Source organism: Onychomys torridus, chromosome 2, assembly GCF_903995425.1.
Source record: "Onychomys torridus chromosome 2, mOncTor1.1, whole genome shotgun sequence".
In the NCBI taxonomy this organism is placed as follows: Eukaryota; Metazoa; Chordata; class Mammalia; order Rodentia; family Cricetidae; genus Onychomys; species Onychomys torridus.
The window spans coordinates 20,370,667-20,392,647 of NC_050444.1; the positions used below are offsets into that span (position 1 = coordinate 20,370,667).

Consider the following 21,981-nt stretch of genomic DNA (forward strand, 5'->3'; position numbering starts at 1 on the left):
CTAAACAATGACACATACATAGACAATGGATTTCAAGTTTGACCAAGACATGGGTAGACATGAAACAATAGAGTTACACTGAAACTTGTAGCATGTAATATTTTAAATTACAATAGAAACTTTTGAAATTTTACTAATAAAGGGGAAACATGTTATTTCTAAGCAGATGAGTATGAGAAACATTTTCATAGCTAATACTACAGATAAGAACAGGAGATAAAGAAAGAAGAGTACAAAGAATTTACATGGGCAAAATGCTGACATAAAACCAAAGACAAGAGAAAATTTTGAAATTAAACAGAGATAAAATCTCACCATGTGCACACAAACACCAATGGGTCTCACAGCTACTTTCACATCAGAAATAACGGAAGACAGAAGATAATGGTATAAGACCCTTAACATATACAAGCAACATGATCAAATGCAGATCCTCTGCATTCCAAAAACATCTCATAAAAGCCAATAAGAGATTTTTCAAAGCAATCAGAAGATAAAACAAAGGAACATGTGTTGCTACTATACCTTCTAAAAGAGTAAGGAATGTGCCTCAGGGAGAAGCAAGCACTAAAGGCAAGAATATAATTTAAAAGGACAGGAGAGATTAATATTTGTCTACTTTTATCTAATTTAAGGAGTTAATGAATAAAATAGTGTCTACAAATATTTCCTCTCTAACTAATAAAAATGTGATGAAATGTATCAATAACCACGTAGGAAACAGAAGGAAACTGTTTGAGGAAGAGATACCACAGGACAACTCAGAACCACAGAAATAAATTAGGAGGACTAGAAAGTTATTTTCAAAGTCATATAATAAAATAGGTACTATAAAATGTGTTTGACTACTTTTTGTATATTTTTTGAGCTCTGCCTGCCTCTAACTAATAAGTGCTGGGATTAAAGGTGTATGCCACCATTCCAAGGCCTTTTATATTTCTCTAGAAATTATAAAAATAATAATGTAATAATTATTTATTTATTACATGTATATACAATATAAATGAAAGTAATAGAATACAAAGAAAGTTGAAAAAAGAGCCATAGAATAACATTTATATGTATCTAAAAACAAAAAAAAAAAGCTTAGTTAAAAACAAACAAACAAAAGCTTAGTAGATGTATCTACAATTAAGAAAAATTGGAATATGTTAAGCTAAATTGAGATATTTATATTAAACTTTAGGAAAACCATTAAAAAGATAAAAAATACAGTTTAAAGTCTTTAAAAGAATTAAAATTAGAAATAAATTATTGGAAATTGACGAGTAAAGAAAGAATGAAGGAAAGAGATTAAAAATCCCATTGCAGGCATAGGATATCCACTTGAGTATGTTGAACAAGAGGGTCCAAGAGACACTCCCCAAGCAATACAGACCACTATTTCTTTTGACTGCTTTCTAGAAGTTGAGGGTGAGAGACTATTACTGAAGATACCATACACTTCAGTTATAGGACCTAAAAAAATCAAGCTGCTACTGACTTGGAAACCTCTTCCATGATAGCTAGATTTTTATAGTGTCTGAAGGTGGTATATAGACCATGCATAGAGAAAACTTATCAACAGTCCCAGACAGCCTTAAATTCTGTGAACTACACAACAGGCTTGACTAGACCTAAGGCCTATTCAACAGGAAGAATCTCATATCTGGTACTATAAACCTTGCCAAGCATCCCAGGCTGTCCATTTTATATATACATTAAAGAAAAACTTATTACTTCCATTATGCCAAATTAATATCATGCCCAACTACCATCTATATCAGTGTTTCTCAACTGGGGTCGGGGGATTTGAAAGACCCTATTTCAGGGGTCACATATTGGTTATTCTGCATATCAGATATTTATTTACATTATGATTCATAAGAGTAACAAAATTACAGTTATAAAATAGCAATGGAATAATTTTATGGCTGGGGTCACCATAACTGTATTAAAGGGTCTCAGTGTTAGGAAGGTTGAGAGCCACTGTTCTAAATACATGCCTATAGATTAGTGCTCCTCTTACCCCTAATCAAAGAAGCTTCTCTTTTCCAGCAGATAGAGGTTATTACTGAAAATAATGACTGGAAAAGTGTAGAGAAATAAGTGACCAGATAGTCCTTAGCCTTAAATGGGACATCCAAATCATGCTTAATCCCCTCAAGGTATAGGGAACATCATTGAAAGAGAGGCAGAAAGTATGTGAAAGCCAAGTACATTTCTTGAGGAGGTTGTCTATGCTCCAGTGGAAAGCCTATATACCTGCATCGAAGGGCAGAACTAATTTACTCAGTGGGTTAAGCAACATAAAAAGAAGACATGAAGTTGGACGAAGGACATGGACATAGAAAGGTAGCAGAGGAGTTGGGAAAAGGCAGTAAGGGTGAAAGTGGATAAGATCAATATAATTGCATATATGAATTAAAACATGTATCTGATGGCTGAAACATGTGTGGCTTTTGGTGACTAGATGTTATTTAATTTTACTGCTGTTATTACATTCATATATTTTGTCTTTTAGAAGTAAACTGATAGTTACAGTTTTTTTTCAGTTTCTCAAGTTATGTTTATGCCAAGTTCTACTGTAGAAAAAAAAAAAATGAAGATTACCTGCCAATAGAAGCAAGATAATAAACATTGTCAAGTTAATTTGTATCCTTATATATGTATATGGTATGTATTGCAACAGCTTGGCTAGTAAGATAAGCTAGTTATGAGTCACATTTTGAAAAAGAACAACGAAGGGCAAAATTACAAGCAACCCTAGAGAGCACAGTCATCATGTATGAAACCAGCATGTAGGAAGTTATGAGAAGCTAAAAAAGAACTTATAGCCAGAAACTGCCAATTATAAGTCCTAAAGTTTATTATGTTTTTGAAAAATTAACTAAATCTCTCTGAAATATTATCTAATAAACATCCTTAAAATAAAATCATAACATACTTTGTATGCTTTGGAAATCATTCACTTCTAATTTTAAACTCAGAAAAAGGAAGTTTAATTTCAGCTGTATCTTTTTTTCTGATAGTAATCCAGTATAAGTTGTAAGTCAAGAAGTATCATATCTGGTGCTTTTATTTGATATATTGTTCATTACTATAAAAGTGGGATTACTTTGATGCAATATATTTCTAGCCTAGATCAGTTTATTTATAAGAACCATAGTATGTTTGTACTAAAAGGGGATTTACAGGAAGATTTGTCATTCTTAGCTAAGGGAGACAGATCTCCTCTAAACCTGTGTAAATTCACACTCTAACTTATATACACTTACTAATGAATGGAAATGTGATTTTCATTTCCATATAAATATTTCAGTATAATGACAACATATTCAATACAGTAGATAGTTTAACAAATGTTATTACTTTTCAAGACACCCAAGTCTTTGAAGTGCTTTGTCTAGTGCATTTTAGTTCTCTAACATGAAATTTAAATATTTTTAGATCCATGTTTTGTTTGAGAATTATTAATAGTAACTAAATGTGTTAAGTCATAGAATCATACTCCTCATTCCAGATTATTTTGTTCACATTTTAAACAGCTTAATTGTGGTTTCTTTTCAGCATTTGTATCATGTATATTGTTACTAGAATAATAGACTGAGATATGGCTTTAATATATACTAGGCATTGAAAGCAAGTTTATGGCCAATACTTGACATATATGATATAAAGTAGTAAATCCATGATAAACTCAAAATATCTGCATTTATCAAGTATTTCTCTGTAATAACTATACTGAATTTAGAAAAGCTAAACTCACATTTTTATAAGTTAGTTTACTACCTGATTCACATATATACCTTTGAATAAAACTTTTTTATATATTGCTAGTAAAATGCTTCATGTACAACCCAATATTATTAATCTCTTTCCTGCCTAGTGTTTAGGACTTGGTAGTCTTTAAATATTATTAATACAATTAATATTAATAATTCTTATAGTACTGATAGCAGTGTTATTAATATTGTTATAATATGCAATGTTACCAATATTAATGATATTATTGATGATATTGTCAATATTCATATTCATCATTTTGATATATAAGACATATTTAATACACATGCAGCACAGTTTAAAGAAGTGCTTTAAGAAGCGATATTATAAATAAGAACACTGAAAGGAAATTCATCAAATCTGGATGATTTATTAGAGTATTTTTGTGCTTTGAAGCCTAAACTTGGCTCTCATGATACTTTTTCCTACAGTATATCTCCTGGGACATTCTGTACTATACTAAACTGAAACTCACTTTCCTGTAAACTAGTGATTCCTCCCAAGGATATCTTAGGCATGTCTTAAGATGCATAACATAATCAAACTTGTGGGAGCTTTAATCTCAGCCTAATTTGAAAGTAACCCCACGGCCATTGCAGCTAGGTGGTCTTTGGGTAGCAGTATTTCTTGAAAGATTTCTTCTAAATTAATGGTCTGGGTATTTGTTCTACCAGTGTTTATGAGGAGAGAACTGTAAGGTCTCACTGTTCACTGTGATGCTAATGTCTGTCTCTGGTAAGACAAAACAATTCCTTACTAAACCAGAAAACTCACTCACGCTTTCACAGGTCTTCCTCCATTGACTTGGCTCTCACAGGATGTAAGAGGACTCAGTACTGTCTATGCTTTCCTGTGAACACCTCCCGGGAAGTCCATGCAAGCACTCCAGACTGCCTATTCAGAACAGAGGCTTTTCCTTGCTTTTTCTCTTATTGAAACTTCATCTACTTTATAAATTGCAAATACAAAATCTCCACCGTTATAAACATTTTAAGCCCAACGTAATGCCACATGCAGAAAGCTAAACATCTGACCTCCAGTGACAGATCAGAGTCAGATCAGAGGTGCACAAAATATAGTGTGCAAATTACAGCCCATGTGCAGGAGATAAATGTGGAGTATAAGTGAATTTTACAGTTAGAGTTCCTATCCCCAAAGATACTTCTGTATTTATATGAAATATTCCAAAAGTTGTAAAAACTGAATCAGAAATGCTTCCTTTTCAAAAGCTTTTATAAGCAATAGTTGACTTATAACAGTTAATTTTTCACTGATGACATACAATACAGCTGTTGATTGAAAATTTGCTGATTAAGAATTTACCCAATTGCCTGGGGGTGTGTGTACAGTGGTGCATGCCTGTAATCCCAGCACTTGGGAGGCAGAGGCAGGTGGATATCTGTGAGTTCGAGGCCAGCCTGGTCTACAGAGCTAGTCCAGAACAGGCTCCAAAGCTACAGAGAAACCCTGTCACGAAAAACCAAAAAAAAAAAAAAAAAAAAAAAAAAAAAAAAAAAAAACTTACCCAAACAAGTTTGCACTCCCACTAGATGTAAAGCAAAAGATAACTAGACTACAACCCACAGCTCCAGAGAAGCTAGCTAACAAGAAGAACCCTAAAAGGGACACATAGATTGCCCTGCAAAGGGGAAATAGATAAGATCTCCATGAGCAAACTGGGGATTTTAGGGGAGCAATGGAGCATAGGGGATGGGGGATGAGAACATAAGGGAATGGGATGTTTGAGCTGGAACAGGGACAGAGTAGCAAGGAAAGAGATACCATGATAGAGGGAGACATCATGGGAATAGGGAGAAATAGGGTGCTAGAGAAGTTCCCAGGAATCCACAAGGGTTATGGACTACTAGCAATAGTGCAGAGGGTGCCTGAACTGGCATACTCCAGTAATCAGATTGGTGACTACCCTAACTGTCATAGAACCTCCATCCAGTAACTGATGGAAGCAGATGCAGAGATCCACAGCCAGGCACCCGGCCAAGCTCTGGGGATCCAGTCAATGAAAGGAGGGATTCTATGAGCAAGGGGCATCAAGAACATGATGGGCGCCAGGCGGTGGTGGCACATGCCTTTAATCCCAGCACTTAGGAGGCAGAGCCAGGGGGATCTCCCTGAGTTCGAGGCCAGCCTGGTCTACAGAGCAAGATCCAGGACAGGCACCAAAACTACACAGAGAAACCCTGTCTCAAAAAACATAAAACAAAACAAAACAAAACAAAAAACCAAAATCATGGTGGGGAAATGTACAGAGACAGCCAGGCCAAACTCATGAACTCTGGACCAACAGCCATGGAGCCCCCATGGGGTCTGACTAGGCCCTCTGAATAAGTGAGACAGTTGTTTAGCTTGAACTGTTTAGGCAGGGCCCCAGCAGTGGGATCAGTGGGATCAGAGCCATCCTTGGTGCATGATCCGGGTTTTTGGAGCCCAGTGCCTATGGTGGACCTGCCTCAACTGAATGTACCAGGCTGTCTTGACTCATTAGGAAGGCCTTGCCTTGGAGGAGGTGGGAATGGGGGATGGGTTATGGGGGGAGGAGGCTAGGTGGTGGGAAAAGGGAGGAGAGGGAGATCTGTGGTTGATACGTAAAATGAATAGAAAATTTCTTAAAAGGGGGGAAAAAAGAACTTACCCAAACCAAAGAGTGAGCAAACACTGACTACGGAGATTTCCAACCTTCGTTCTTTACAGTTTGGCCCTTCCTGTGATGCTCAGTGTGCCACAATAGGAGAGTGGAGAGTTGGACATGTGGAGGGATGTGAAATGCAGGGTTGTGGTGAAGCTGCTCTTGAAGTAAAGCATATTTTTTAACAAAAAATGGAACTAATTTAAATATCCAATCAATAGGTAATAATTTGTTAAATAAGAGAATGTTTATATGAAGAAATAATATTTAAAATATTAAAATTATAAAGAACTACAAATCCCAATAATATAATTTTATGTGAAGAAACTAGTCTAAAATTGAATTAAACTTACCATGACCTGGAGGAAAAACTCTCCATTTACTAAGTGAAGCTAGATCGTATACAGATAAAGTAGGCCAGTTTCCATAAAAAGGACACTTGCGGATTAATTTCAACTTTTGCACATTTTCATGTCTTATTTTTTCCTGAAAAAGAATGCCATTAACAAACATCAAAATGAGATAATTTAAAAATTAACAAAAACTAACAAATAGAAAAATGGTAGAAAAAGAAAAGCAACAATCATATGTCTATTACTCAATATGAGATAAATTTGAATAGCATTTGGCCATCACTATGGCCAATAACTAAACTGACATTTTAATTTTCAGATGTGTTTATCAATAGTCTCACTTCATTCCATAATACTTTACATTTCTATCCAATTTTATGTATTTTAAAGCTATTATAGATAGCTATATATGTGTGTGTGTGCATGTGTGTGTGTGTGTGTATGTGTGTGTGTGTGTGTGTGTGTGTGTGTGTGTGTGTGTGTGTGTGTGTGTGTGTGTGTGTGTGTGTGTATTTATGTATAAAGAGGTAGACAGATAGAGATAGTCATATAATTGACTCTGATGAGGGAAAATAACAAAACAAGAAAATATTTTTAAGCAAACTACTCAAAAATTCATACATTGATATCCAGTATTTGTGAAAATGTTGAATTCTGAGAAAGTCACCTGTTTATGAGGTCACCACATATAAAGAAATTTCTTACTCTTTGAGAGCTTAAGCGAGAAGAAAGAGGTATCTTCATCTCCAGCATGCACTGGGCCTGCATATAACATGTAGGGTCTGGACTGCATTATAACCAGTAAGGAAGACTATAGGGACCTACCAATCCCATCTCTTAGGTAAGCCTCTTACCATCGAAAACAAGGAGGGGACATTATGGGTTTAGAATGGAAAAAAATGAATTTTGTAAATAAATTGTCTTAAACAGCAGAGTCGAATGCTCAGAATTAAGTTTAAAATCCTTTTTATTCGGTACTGATTTTGCAAGTTGAGTGACTCTGAAATAGCATGTCAACCATTCTGTCCTACTTTCTCTATTGTTTTGATAAACAAAACAACCCAAAGCAATCTGAGGAAGAGAGCATTTATTCCAGCTTACAAGTTACAGCACATCATCTAGAGAAGCTCAAGTCAGGAAACTGGAAGCAGGCACAGAAGAGGCCATGGAAAAATGCTGCCTACTTGCTTGCTCTCTCAGCTTATTCAGCTACCTTTCTTATATTGCACAAGCCCACTGTCCAGGAACTGGACCACCAGTGAGGGGGACCCTCCACATTAATTAGTAATCAATAAAATGCCCCACAGATATGTCCATGATTCCATCTGATGGAGGTGATTCCTCAACTAAGATCTCCTCTTCCAAGGTGTGTCTAGGTCTGTATCAAGTTGACAGAAAGTGACTAGCACAGATAATGAAGGAAAATTAGTGGAGACTGTTGAGATCTTGAAAGCAATAGTAATGTGACCTCTCTGATCATTTTGAGTTCCCAGCAAACAGCATAGTGTTGACATACAAAATACCTATTTGCTGAATGAGTAAATGAATGAATTTGAAATTCATAAAAAGCAAGAAGAGTACTAATAGTGCATGCCGGTGGAGACCTTGGCTTTCATGCCAACTCCTGAAAGAAGCTGCTGAAGTGCTGTTCTTCATCAAATAAACCATAATTTATGGTCTCTATAATCAAGTCAAATTTCAAAAGTAAAATAGACATGCACACCATACCAATTTTAACTTCTCATATTCCTTTGCAGAAATTTTAAGGATTTCACAGTCATCTTCTGTCACAATTGAATGCAGAGTTTCATCTGTTTCCGCCTCAGCCTCAGCAATTTCCAGCGAGCCAAAGGTATCCCACTTCCTCAGCTGTGAAAAGTATCAAGAGGCCGGCAGACTTCATTATTGCTCATTGATACCTATTCACATAGACACCAGTGACAAATATATGTACCATCTAGGTTCATTCATGCATTCATAGCTCCACTGATGTGGAAGAAAGGTCCCCTCACCTTTGCAAAGATGGTACATGTGTCTCCAAGCATGCCTTTTTCTCAACACATTTTCTACTCTTTGGCAACATCAAGAAAATACCATGAAAAAAATATTTTGCTTTGTTTTATTCACTCATTCCTTTCATTGTCATGAAAACATTTGGCATAGGGTCAAAATTAAATAATTATTTGATGAAAGAAGGGTACAAATACTCAATATAAGCTCCTTTATTAATAGCCTTTTACGTTGGTAGTGACAAATGAAATGAATACAGTGTTATGTCATGGATAAATCATTCATATGTGTGCATACATGTAGGGTTATCTAATTTAACTTTGAGATGTAAATACTAAAGAGAATATTATCACTAGAATAGATAAGTCACCATGGTAAAAAGAGATAATTCATAGTCACAGGAGTATCCTAGGAAAAACTATAGAGAATATACATGAAAAGTGGCATATTTATGTGAGAATTTAGACTTCTTTAAAACATCAAATCAATATGTCTATTCAAGATACTATTTGGTGGGGATAATCACTATTGCATTTTAAATACAGAAAAAGGCTGATCCTTTTTCTTTTTGATGAAATAAATCATTGAGTTTGCCAAAGTAAACTCCTCCCCCCAAAGAAAGAGTATATTTAAACCAGAGAATCACTTCTGAGGCCAAAGTGGTCCACAGTGCTACTTAACTGGGATGAGGTAATGAGAGACTGAGTTCTGGAGCTTGTTAGAATGTAGGACAAAACATAAGATTCATTACCATGTAAGGTGAGGACCTGGATTTGATCCTTAAAGCATGGGAACTCTGATGAACACTGGGCATGTAAATGCAGACAAGAAAAGCTGCATCCACTAATCCGTGAAAGAAACAGAAAGTTGTCTTATAGCTGTGAGATTTGACACAATTTTCAAAAAATGAACAATCATGCTCTGTACTTGAATGTGTGAGCGTTCCCATTTTCACATAGCACAAGACCCACAACTAACTAGTTAATGCAATTTCTAGTAACAGCCCAAGAAGGTAAAATGTTTAAATTCATGGATAAGTTTAGGAGGAAAGGAAATCCCGATGGAAGCAAATAGCTTTTGGATGATTGATTAACAAGATTGAAAACTATAAACATGAGTGAACACAAATGAAGAAAATTCAACTATGAATGTTTTTAAAAGCCAAAGAATCTATTTACATTGAATCATTCAGACATAAAAACAAAACATGAAATAAAAAAAGAACAAAAAAATATTTTGGAAGGAAAAATAACTAAATTAAAACTACGAATAAAAGGTACTGAAAAGATAGATTATTTATAGAATGAGGCAAATCAAATTGAATTCATACACAACATGCAATTAGTACATAAAATGTATAAATATGGGAGGAATAGAAATATGGGTGTTGAACAGATGTGAAGATGGGCAGACAATATGAAGCATTTATCAGACAAAAACTCCAGAAGTACCCAAAGAGTGTGGGAAACATCATCTGTAAGCAACGGTAGTTTCAAAGGTAAGCCTTTCAGATAAAGGAATCCATAAAGAGTGAGCTGGTTCTGGGCTCAACACTCATGCTCTGAGTTGAGGGATGAACCCTAATTGTTCTGCTCCTCTGGTTGCCTTCTTACGAACCTGTTACTTACTGAGAATTTCAAGCAGAAATTTCATCCCTTATGTTCTTTGGCATTCTGTTACGATACCATTAGTCTAAATTACTTAGCAAGTCATTATAAAAGAAGTTCTCTGACTTCTAAAAATTATGAAGCTTTCTTTCTTGATTAATTATCCAATAGCATTGAACCCTTGATGTTAATTGTGAAATTATAATGCTTTCAGTAGCTTTTGCATTTGTAATTATATTATTGAATTGGTTTTATATTTTTCATTTTTATAGTATTTCTACTTTATTCTATAAATATGGCCATCTTCATAGAGCTCAGGTAGAATAACTTCCAACCTGGAATTTATATTTATATAAAAAGGAAAGGTAGAGTTAGAGAAAAACAAGCAAGATGGTAGTTCCATATATTATGTTGAACAAATAACTATATGATAAATTTCACCCAGAAAAATATGCTAACTAAGGAGAAATAATGCAAGGAATACCATGTTAGTAAATGTAAATAATGTTGTTGATTACTAAAACCTTAAATGATTAATATAGATGTTCCTAACATCTTTAAAATTCTTACTGATATAACTCAGAGGATAGAAACATGGAGATATTTGAGAATCTTTATATTTTGAGCCTAAGAAAATTATTTTGCCAAGTGATAACCATACAAACTATGAAGAGAGTTGCACTAGGACCTGGGAAGTCTCCTCCTCATTCTCAGAACTGATTCTAGAGTCCCCCCCCACCCCGTTTTCTACAATGACTTTGTCAGTTCTTCAGATCATAGCAGGAATTTAAAAATGTCCTTTAAACTCCCAGCCAGGCCCACCAAAGCCTTATCATCCAAGGTAGAGTCTACTGTATTCACATCAAAACTAAACATATACAGATGTGTAAATGTTTCTAAAACTTAACATAAGGCAAATGCCAGAATATAATCATTTATTCAGAAAAGATAGACTTTCAAGCATTTATTTACTTTTTATTCTACCATGGTAAGCAGAAGCAAGCTAAAATTTTATATGCCTACTTTTGTCCAGCAATCCTAGTCAAGTTATATCAGTCAGAATTTAGGAAAAAGAAATAGAAAGAAAAAAAAATCAAAACTTTTCTCATAGGAAAAATTATGATCAGTATTAATAAAATGGCTGCACATAACATGAACATATAAATATATATAACTATTTTAAATGCTTCTAAAAATAGACATAGCATCATACTCTCGAATCCCAGCTTCTCATGAAACTCAAGGCAAAAGGTACTTTTTAATGAAGAAAGTTTTTATGCATTTTACATGTCAACCACAGATCCCCCTATCATCCTCCCTCCAGCTCCCCCCACCCCAGCCTTCCTCCCACAACCCACCTCCCCATCCCCTTTTCCAAAAAGACAAGGCATCCCATGGGGAGTCAGTAAAGCCTGGCACATTCAACTGAGGCAGGTGCATACCCCTCCCCGTGCATCAAAGTGTCCCACGGCCAGGCCAAGTTCCAGGAGTCCAGTCAAGAGAGAGAAGAGGGTTTCTATGAGCAAGTGCATCAGGATCATAATGGGGAAACCTACAGAGACAACCAAACCAAGCTGGTGGGAACTCATGAACAGCAGCTGTGGAACCCGCATGGGACTGGAGTAGGCCCTCTACATAAGTGAGACGACTGGAGTAGGCCCTCTACATAAGTGAGACAGTTGTGTGGCTTGGTCTGTTTAAGGCAAAAGGTACTTAAGTTCCAGGCTAACATACAGTAAATATATTGTCCCTCAAAATAATTGTTTTAAAGGCTACAGATGTAGCTTGGTGGTGGAGTGTCTGGCATGTGTAAGGCTGTGAGTTGTCAAAGAAAAGAAAGAATGCTTGTATATAGGAACCAATCCTAACAATCATATGCTTTTTTTTATTCTCTTACTAAAATTTTACAATAAAACATAATTGTCATTATATTGTGCTCAGTTAGGAACCTTTTAGGAACAAAATATAATTAGTGAACTACAGATAAGCACATTGGGTTTTTCTGCCATCAACAAGTGAGGACAAAGCACAAATTTCTTCTTTGTGGTACTTGTCTTTGTTCTCTCAAAATGTATGATACTGTGTCTGACCTATGAGGAACACTCCTGATATAGAGAGGCACATTTCATGACCTAGCCTATTTCCATAGGTGAAAAAATGATGCTTGGTCTTCACAGCACACAGCATGTACTTCCAGTTCATCTATGTATAATAGTTTCAATAAATCTGTATACATCTCTAATAACTGAGACTTTAATTCCAAATGTTTCTAATGTGAGAAAAACTAATCAAAATGCAACACAGAAAATAGCTCAGAGGTGAACTGAAATGTCAAAGGGTATTTGAATAAAACACTGAAGTTGTTCTCTAATGAACAACTGGGAAGAATCAAGTACGTGTAGAGGAAAACCTGACAGTATGAAGAGGCAATCTGCTGGAGGGCCCCACAGTAAAACATAAAGCCAACTTCAAAGCATTGGCTACAGCAGTTTGCAGAAGCCATCAAGAATCTCAGGAGAAAACTGAAAGTTTTATGATGTCAATGGGGAAAAGTGCTGTCCAGAACCAAACAAGATAACTCTTCTTTACCTTTTGATATTACTGATCATTGAACATAGAAAGAAAAAAAATGTGTTAATCAAAATGTCTGATTCCAAGAAGAGAAGAAAAGATCGATTCGTTGAAAATCAAGGTGACAGCAACAGGCACTATTTGCTCCCTATATGTGATGAGTCACGTATGAAAGGGACAAGAATATGAGTATTTAATGCTGAAAATTGAAACAATCACTATCCTTTTTAGTATTCATTATTCTTTCAAAACTAATGTTTTCAGAATTTTTGAAAATTAATTTGTATGAAAAATTTAAATAAAAAATTATTTTTAAATGTTCAAATCTAGATAGCTGATTATAAGAACAAATTATAATAATTTGAATGTTTAAGGTTTCAGTTTTTTACTTTTCATTGTTTTACTCTTTACTCTTTTTATTTTTATTATACTCTGATTGCCATTTAATATTCAGCTCTATATTTATACACAAGGATAATTTTAGTCAGTTATTAACTTACATAAAAATTTTAACTATTCAGTAAATTTTTATTATGCAGAGAAATTATTTCCTATGTCTTCTACCTCTTATCATCAGTGGCCCTTTCTCAGTTTTTTTTTTTTTTTTTTTAATCTTATTTCCCTAACCACAGGTGGCCACTTGGATTCTTGGATCTTCATAAGTTGTCTCCATTTATTCTTTGCAAGTTCATAAGATAGAAGATAAAACCGAACTGTCACATGACATCAAGCAATTTGAGTAGCATCAGCTTCCACATGCTGACTGACTTGGTGTTTTAGGCTGCTTCCCAGCTTCCTTTACTTATAGTTAGGCCATCTTCACACTGGTTCTTCCTCTGTTCCTAGACCACTATAATCTCACAATGGTATTGGGGTAGCTCAGATGAATTTCATTTACCTATTGAGTTTATTGAATTTTAGTGAAAGTCAAAATAAAGTGCTTTTAGGGGGCCAATATTTCACTGACCAGTGTAAAGAGAGTTTTCTGCTGCATTGACACAGAAAAGATTTTACTACCTGACTTTGAATGCAGTCAGAATGGCATGTGTCTGCAGTTTCAAGTGTGTGTTTGGATAATGGGTAAACATGAAGTCATTGTATTCTGTATGAGACATGTCCATGTAAGTAGTTTAATAATAAGGTGGTTATTTTTAATAAATCTGTGTCTTATGTGTACCTCTGTGTGTGCAGGTATCTGTGGATGACAGTAGAGGGCATTACATATCCTTTGAGCTGGAGTTACATGGGGTTGTGAGCTATTAGATGTGGGTCCTGAGAAATGAACTCTATTCCCCTGTAGTAGCAATGAGCACTCTTAACCACTGGGCCATCACATAAGCTCCTAGAATATATCTTTAAAAATCTTCTATAGAGGAAGAAAACACATGTTAAAGAGAAAAGAATGAGTATTGAATGATCTGAGACCAAACCCCAGGGCTAGAGTGTTCACAGGTCTTAGCGGAGAAGTTACTACTGCCACAGCCAACTTAACCTAGAGCAAAAAAGCAGCCCATTAAAACCAGAATGGTGACAGGGCTGTCCACTACCCTAACTCCTTTTAAATTTAGTGCTCATAACACTAGCTGGAGCAATAAGGCAAGAGAAGAAAATTAAAGAGATACAAATCAGAAAAGTCAAAATATTCCTGCTTGCAGATGACATGTTTTTTATGAGTGCTCAAAAACTCCACCAGAAAACTTGTAGAAATTTTCAATGAGTTGAGCAAACCATCAGAATATAAAACCGACTTACAAAAATCAGAAGGCTTAAAAAAATCTGAAGGCTTTCTATACACCAACAACAAATACAGAGGAAGGTACTATGCACACACTTGTATTCACATCAGTCTCAAAAATATGTCTAGACACAAACTCAACAAAGGAGGCTAGAGACCTCTGAAAGGAAAGCTCTAAATCTCTGAGGAAACATACTTGTGTCTGTCCTTCTCACTGGGACAAAATGCCTGACAAAGGCAGCGTGAGGACAATAGGGTTTCTATTGGTTTAATATCTGGGTGCCAGGGCAAGAGTGCTAGGTCTGTGGTCACATCCACTGCTAGGAGGCAGAGAGAGATGAAAGCCAAGGCTCATGTCACCCATATTCAGTCTGAGATTAAGCTCATGAAATGATGTTGTCCATGTTTGGGTCTTCCTGCCTCAATTTTAATATGTCTATATGCATGTAACAACAATAATTAAAGAAAGAGAGGCCATAAACCCGAAAGGGAGCAGAGAGGATGGGGACATGGGAGGATTGTAGAAAGGAGAGGGAATAGAGGAAATGAGGTAATTTTAAAAAATAAAAAAATATTTTAAGAAAAAGCAAAAGCACTAATCTAACCCCCACAAGGAATCTACACAAATCCAAAAGCTATTGAACTTATATTTTTACATTAATAGTCATTATTTTCTATAAGAAAAAATGATGATAATGTCTTAATTAATATAATGCATTCAACTCCATGATTCCTTTAGCATTGCTATTAAGAAAAACGTAATAAAAACACATTTTTGTCTTTGATTTTGAAGGCACAGGTTTACTAATCTTATCTACCTGTGGTGATATTATGTCCCCCAATATATTATGCACTCTAATAAATTTATCTGGGGGTCAGAGAACAGAGCAGCCACTATATTAAACACAGGTTTAGGCAGTGGTAGCACATGCCTTGGACCCTAGCCTTCTGGAGACACAGATCCATCCGAATCTCTGTGAGTTCAAGGCCACAGTGGAAACTGCCAGGCATGGTGACACACACCTTTAATCTCAGGAAGTGATGGCAGGAAGCAGACAGGTATATAAGGCATGAGGACCAGGAAATAAGGCCTGGTTAAGCTTTTAGGTTTTTAGCAGCAGTTCAGCTGAGATCCATCTGGATGAGGACACAGAGGCTTCCAGTTTGAGGAAACATGATCAGCTGAGGAATTGGCAAGATGCGATCAGCTGTGGCTTGTTCTGTTTCTCTGATCTTTAAGTGTTCATCCCAATACCTGGCTACAGTTTTATTTTTATTAATCAGACCTTTTAAGATTCGTGTTACATCTACCACCTCCCTAGTCATTTGTTCCTGCTCCTTCATCCAAAGCAAACACAGTTCCTCTTTCAGTGAATCAGCCTTGCTTATATCTTATCTGTGTATAAAATGCAATATGTAGTCATTGCAAGTGTACAATATGCTTCTGAAGACTTCCTTCATCAAAACGCTCAATCAAATATTAATTCCAATATTATCAGTATCATTTATATTTGAAGGATATATTATTTGGGCCAGTTTAAGTGCCTGAAGATTTTGGAATCTAGGAATCTAAAAGATAAAAATTCTTTAGTAGTTTAGCTCTACATTTATAAAAATTAAAATCTCTTACCTGTAACTCCTGTGAAGGCAGGTATAGCTCAGCCAGCGTAGAGTCTTTTAATTCTGCATCAAAAGCAAGGCTTTCCCTGGATATTGAAGAGATGATTGAGTCATTATCTTCAGTCAGACTTTTCATTACCTTTACACGAGGTCGAGCATGGCCCTTCAGTATGACATAAAGTCCATCATCACCAGTCACTGAAATAAATTGAAACCAAATAGATAAAGATCTGACTAACATGTCAATTGTACCTGCTGTACCTCTGGCAAATTATTTACAGCCTACACTATCACAAGACCCTCAGTGCAACACTTAAGAATTCATAGTCAAATAATAAGAATAACAAAAGAATGTTTAATTTATATTTTTTCAGTTTGTAATATTTTTATTTTTATTCACATACAGTTACATCATTACCCCTCCCTTTTAAAGCCATGCCACATATTTTTAGATTTTAATAAAAAAATTAGATTTTAATATTAAAGAGAACAAGATAGCATGTCATTTTTAATAGTTTTAAGCTGCTATGAGAAAATTAAGATAAGGAAAACCTTTAATCTTTATCCTCTTCCTCCAAATTCACCATTTGCCTATTTTATATACAAGACATTCACATTTGCGCTAGACAGACAGTGGACAAACTGAGTAAATAGTTTGCAGAAGCTAATTGAATTTCACAGTACTTGTCTTACTCCACAGACTATCGTCCTACCTAATTCTTGAAGCTCCATTGTGCACCTGCATCCTGGCAGGTGCATTTTACTGTTAGTATTCCAATACAATTAAAAGTCACTCTGAGATCTTAAAAATATATTCTTTAGGATATGGGAAGTAGATTTACATTTCCCTATTTCATAACTGTTTACATCACTTTATAAATGGTGAACATCATTAAGGTGCTGTGAAATATCCTATATATTGCTCATTCACTTTCTGTAAGCAGAACTTTGCTAATTGATTTTCAGAGGCAATTGTATACTACTCCAAAAGTCATCAATGGCCCATATTCTCTGCATTTTTTCTCTAACTCATTAGTTCTCTCAATTATGACCTTTTCAATGCCATTGGAGAGTAACAATAATGCTTTTTTTTAGCAGACATTTGTTTTGCTTGGATTTCTAGGATTAAAATGTATTATTTACTGGATAGTACATAATCTGTGTGGTGAGAGACTGAAGAAAAACAATTATATTAATTAGATTGTTTGTGACTGATTGTATAGGATGAAGACAGAAGTAAAGTAAATCAAAAGACACAGAGACATCTATGTTCAGGTTTTGGACAAATTAAACAGACATTCTTAGGTCACATTAAAAAGCATGGAACGATATATCCATTGTGAAATCTGATGCAAGGCTGATGCTTGCTTTCTCGGTGTAAATTTTCTTCCTTTCCTTAACTAAGAAAGCTGTAAGTTTATTGGATGCCATTAGGTAATGTTAAAAATACCACTTCCCACATACTCTTAACATGTATGTTCACACAATACCATCTAATTAGTAAAATATTAGAAGACTTTCTTTCCAAATATTAACATCCACTCTTCATGTTAGTAAAAACCAGGATATGATATTGGAACCAAGACAAATTTCTTGAAACTAAAATAGAAAGGTAGGACAGTTAGACAATCGTAACACTTTCTAAGTTTTTTTTTTTTTTCTGGTGTCTTGTTATGACTTAACACAAATAAGTCCTCAATTTATTTGAACAATGACCTTTAATTCTCCATTTTAGAAACTGAACCTGGTCTGTGTGGATATTGCTGATGTTTTTCTTGGCTCTAAGCATGATTGGTTCATATGTTACCAACATACATGTTATATCATCTTCAGAAATATAGCCCATGTACAAGACATCAGATTTCAGCAACTCTATTTAAAGAAGGATATTTTATAAAAGGAGAAGCTATAGCTAACTCTCATAAATGTAATATCCAAATGCAATGCTATTTGGTTTGCAACAGTATATTTAAATAAGCTAGATATTGTAAAAAGAAATATCATGTGATTATGTGTGGATTTCTACCTTATCAATTCCTATCATTGTGATAAAAGCTATTTCACAGTAATCTCCCTTACAATTCATGGAACATCAGCAGCCAGAATATATGTGATAATTAGAACATGACTGTCACACTAGGAACTGTAACTATAAGCAGCACCTTCCAAATAAAATTGGTCACCTTGGGGATGAGTGAAACTTTACTGATCTTCTCAATAAAACATTCCTAGTCCTTCAGGCTTTGCTAAGTGATGGTAACATTATACATATATACAGGTTTTTCGAGACAGGGTTTCTCTGATGTAGCTTTGGTACCTATCATGGATCTCGTTCTGTAGGCCAGGCTGGCCTCGAACTCACAGAGATCCGTCTGGCTCTGCCTCATGAGTGCGGGGATTAAAGGCATGCGTCACCACCACCTGACAACTTTTATATATTATCTCTGTTTGGGTGAATGTGTTTTATAATAGGGCCTTGAAGGGGTCAAACAAAATGGAAGAGTCACAGAATCATGCAAAAAATACTTTGCTCAGAACACGTCATGACTTTTTGTTATTCCTAATATATACATATATGTGTGTATATGTGCCTCTGTGTGTGTATGTGTATTTGAAATAAAAAAGGGACTATAGTTTTTATACTAAGACTATTTTACATGCTTTTGGTTTTAATATTATGTGTATCAGGATTCTAGAATTAATACTCATATTTCTTTAAATTAATGTAATTGGATTATAGCAGAAACAGAAATAACAAAAACTTTTCAGAGAGAATTTAAGAAATATTTTAAGTTAGTTGCCAAAATATGTAAAAAACATTATTTAAACACCATAAAAATTGCTTGAAGAAAATATATACAGCCAAGTTCTCAAAGAACAATTAAAATGCCAACAAATAAAGAGTGATGCTAATTTAATGAATTGTGAAATAATACAACTGTTGATAATATATGACAAATGTAAGCTCGGAACAAATGGACTTCCTATTATACTTCAAAATATGTAAAACTATTTCATATAAATTTTAAGCAAAAGGGTCTAAGAATCTTAGAAAACTCAGATAATATTACAGAAATATTGATTTCTCAGGCATAAAATTTAAAATGCTAGAACCTAGGAAATTAAGACTTCATGAAAATTTACCCCAGTAGGACTAATTGTTATGCAAAGTAATGGTATAGGTAATCTACATTACAAACAAAATCCAAAGAAATGTTTTTTGAAGATTTAAAAATGTATTATTACATGATTTCATATTTTTGAAAGAAATAGCTTAAGGAGAACAAAAGGCATTTTAAAACTAAAGGGAATTTTAATTGATCACTTTATTATTGACTATTCAAAGGTTAGAAGCTGAACACAAAGGTTGATTAAAGCAAATGTTTGTCTATTACTCTCTCCCTTTCTGTGGTACACAAGCCTTTCAGATCAACCATACAGAATGAGTTCAATGTTCCAAGCAATTGTGCATGAAGAACGTCATACTATCAACTGGATTATACCCCTTTGACCTATAAACTGGATTTAAGTGTCATCTGCTCCTCAGGAAAGACTTTCCTCATCCTGGCCAGCTTACTTCAGAATAACTAGTACCTATCATAGGCAAGTTACCACACAGAATTTATGTCATAGGATACTTCATACTTAGACTTTACCTAAATATCCTATACCCCTCAAAGATGGGGCCATGGTTCTGCTCAAGGATTTCCAACTCCAAGCATCTATCCTGGATTATTTGGCAGTATCTAGCAGGCATTTGTTGAATGAATGAAGGCTTAGTTGTACTTTGGTAAAAGGCAGAAAATTTAAATGATCTGAACAGAAACCAGAAAATTCATTGTTTGGGTACAAAGATAAAATCCATTATTCCACTTAGAATTTTATCCACTTTTGAATATGATGACTTTGAAGGTCTAATTTCTTTACATTCTGTTATGTACAAGATCAGTAAAAAAAAAAAAAAAAAAAAAAAAGATGTGTGTGTGTGTGTGTGTGTGCATGTGTGTGTGTCTATTTAGAGCCTGAAATATTGATTCATAGAGGCTATTTTAGAAACCCTAAATGAGTCCATATAAAGTAGAAGTAAAATAATGAATAGTTTCTTCATAGCTGTTACTATGTTAGGAATCCTTAGACATGGTATATTGAGATTAAAGTTAATATATCCTTCCCCTATTCCATGTCAGAGGAAGTTATACAGCATAAGTTTAATAAGATTTCTTAGAATATGTCTATAATTTGTGGAAAACAATCTACAAATAATATCTACTTTGAAGGGTGAGGGTAGGGGAAAATGCTTCAACCCACTGAAATAACTTACTGAGACATTCTATTCCCAGAACATAAATAAAAACTACTACTTAATATAACTCACTAAATATATTATCATTAGATAAAGCATCATAAAGTCAGCATTCTTAAAGAAGTAGAAAATATATGAAGAGATAAAATTATTGTATCTAGTGTAAGGAATCTAAATTGATCTAATGAAAAATGTGGCATTTGTAATAGATTTGGGAATATAGAGAATTTTGTTTGGGAAACGTTCTTACACTAAAATAGAGAAAACTATAACCCAAACACAAACACAAGAGAGATGGAATTGACTCATCTTCTTCAATCAAGTATAGGAGACAAAAATTGGGCTTTTTCAAACATAAGTACAAAAAATAGTATTTTAAGATACCTATTTCAAAGTATGTTAAGATTACTTAAAAAGCAATTGAAATGGTAACAATCTTTCAAATAATCAAAAACCAAATTTTAAGTCTCATTAATAAAAATGTCTACTTTTTAGATAAACAATAATTTAAAGTTAGTAAGTCCTTGTTAGCATGATTATGTGATGTTGTAACAAGTGTTAATAATCAAGATATAAAAGAAGAACTAAAAGTCAAGAAACATGAAAAATCCAGATTGCTGTTTTTTTGTTTTTAATTTTAGAAAATGTGTCATAAAAATAACTCAAAGCAAAGACTGAAAATTAGTAGTGGGAGTAGGGGAGAAATCCATTGATTAGTAAGCTGACTTCAAAACATAATTTAAAACGGAAGTTCAATGGCGTTACTATGCATGGGTGACAGCACTGCTCCCAGAGGGGACCACAGGCACCCTAAATAGCACAGGTTATTGTAATTGCTCTTGATTACACTACTCTTAAATGGTAAGATCCTGCTACAAAAGATACCACACACTTTAGCTGTAAGACAAAGAGAATTCAATCTCAAAGGGACCAGTAGTGCTTATGAGATGTTAAATCCAAAGCAGGAAATAAATGACAGAATTTCACTTAGAAACATGGATATAAGAAGAATAAGAAAATAAACCCAAATGAGGAGGATGCTTAGGGGAAGTTAGGGGATTAAGAAATACCCTTTTTTCTCTTAATTGTATTTTAAAATATGAATAGCTTACAGCATTTCCTATGATAATATTTCATTAAGAGAGAAAATTTGTGTGGCACGGAGATGAATCAGGCAGGTTTTCTGGAAACAAACAAGTGAGACCAATGGGGAGTTGATGGACTATTCTTAGGAGAGGAAATGAACGGAGCACTGAACTAATCAATAGGAATGAACAAAAGAAGAAAGCAGATAAGCTCGGAAGAAACAAGTTAAATTTGTAGAATGCAACGCACTTACTTTAGGAGAGAAAGGAAGTAGCTTTAAATGTCTT

At 34.6% G+C, this 21,981-nt stretch overlaps 1 protein-coding gene across 1 annotated transcript in view; it reads right to left on the minus strand.

The window, feature by feature from the left end:
- The window catches only part of Cnbd1 (cyclic nucleotide binding domain containing 1), a 362,101-nt gene that overhangs the window by 110,649 nt on the left and 229,471 nt on the right, over positions 1–21,981 (minus strand). Inside the window, exons 6-8 of the mRNA XM_036179374.1 lie at positions 16,316–16,503; positions 8,491–8,631; positions 6,763–6,895 (exon numbers count right to left, since the gene is read on the minus strand). Of these exons, the coding sequence (XP_036035267.1) occupies positions 6,763–6,895; positions 8,491–8,631; positions 16,316–16,503 (462 nt within the window). The remainder of the gene's footprint in view (positions 1–6,762; positions 6,896–8,490; positions 8,632–16,315; positions 16,504–21,981) is intronic.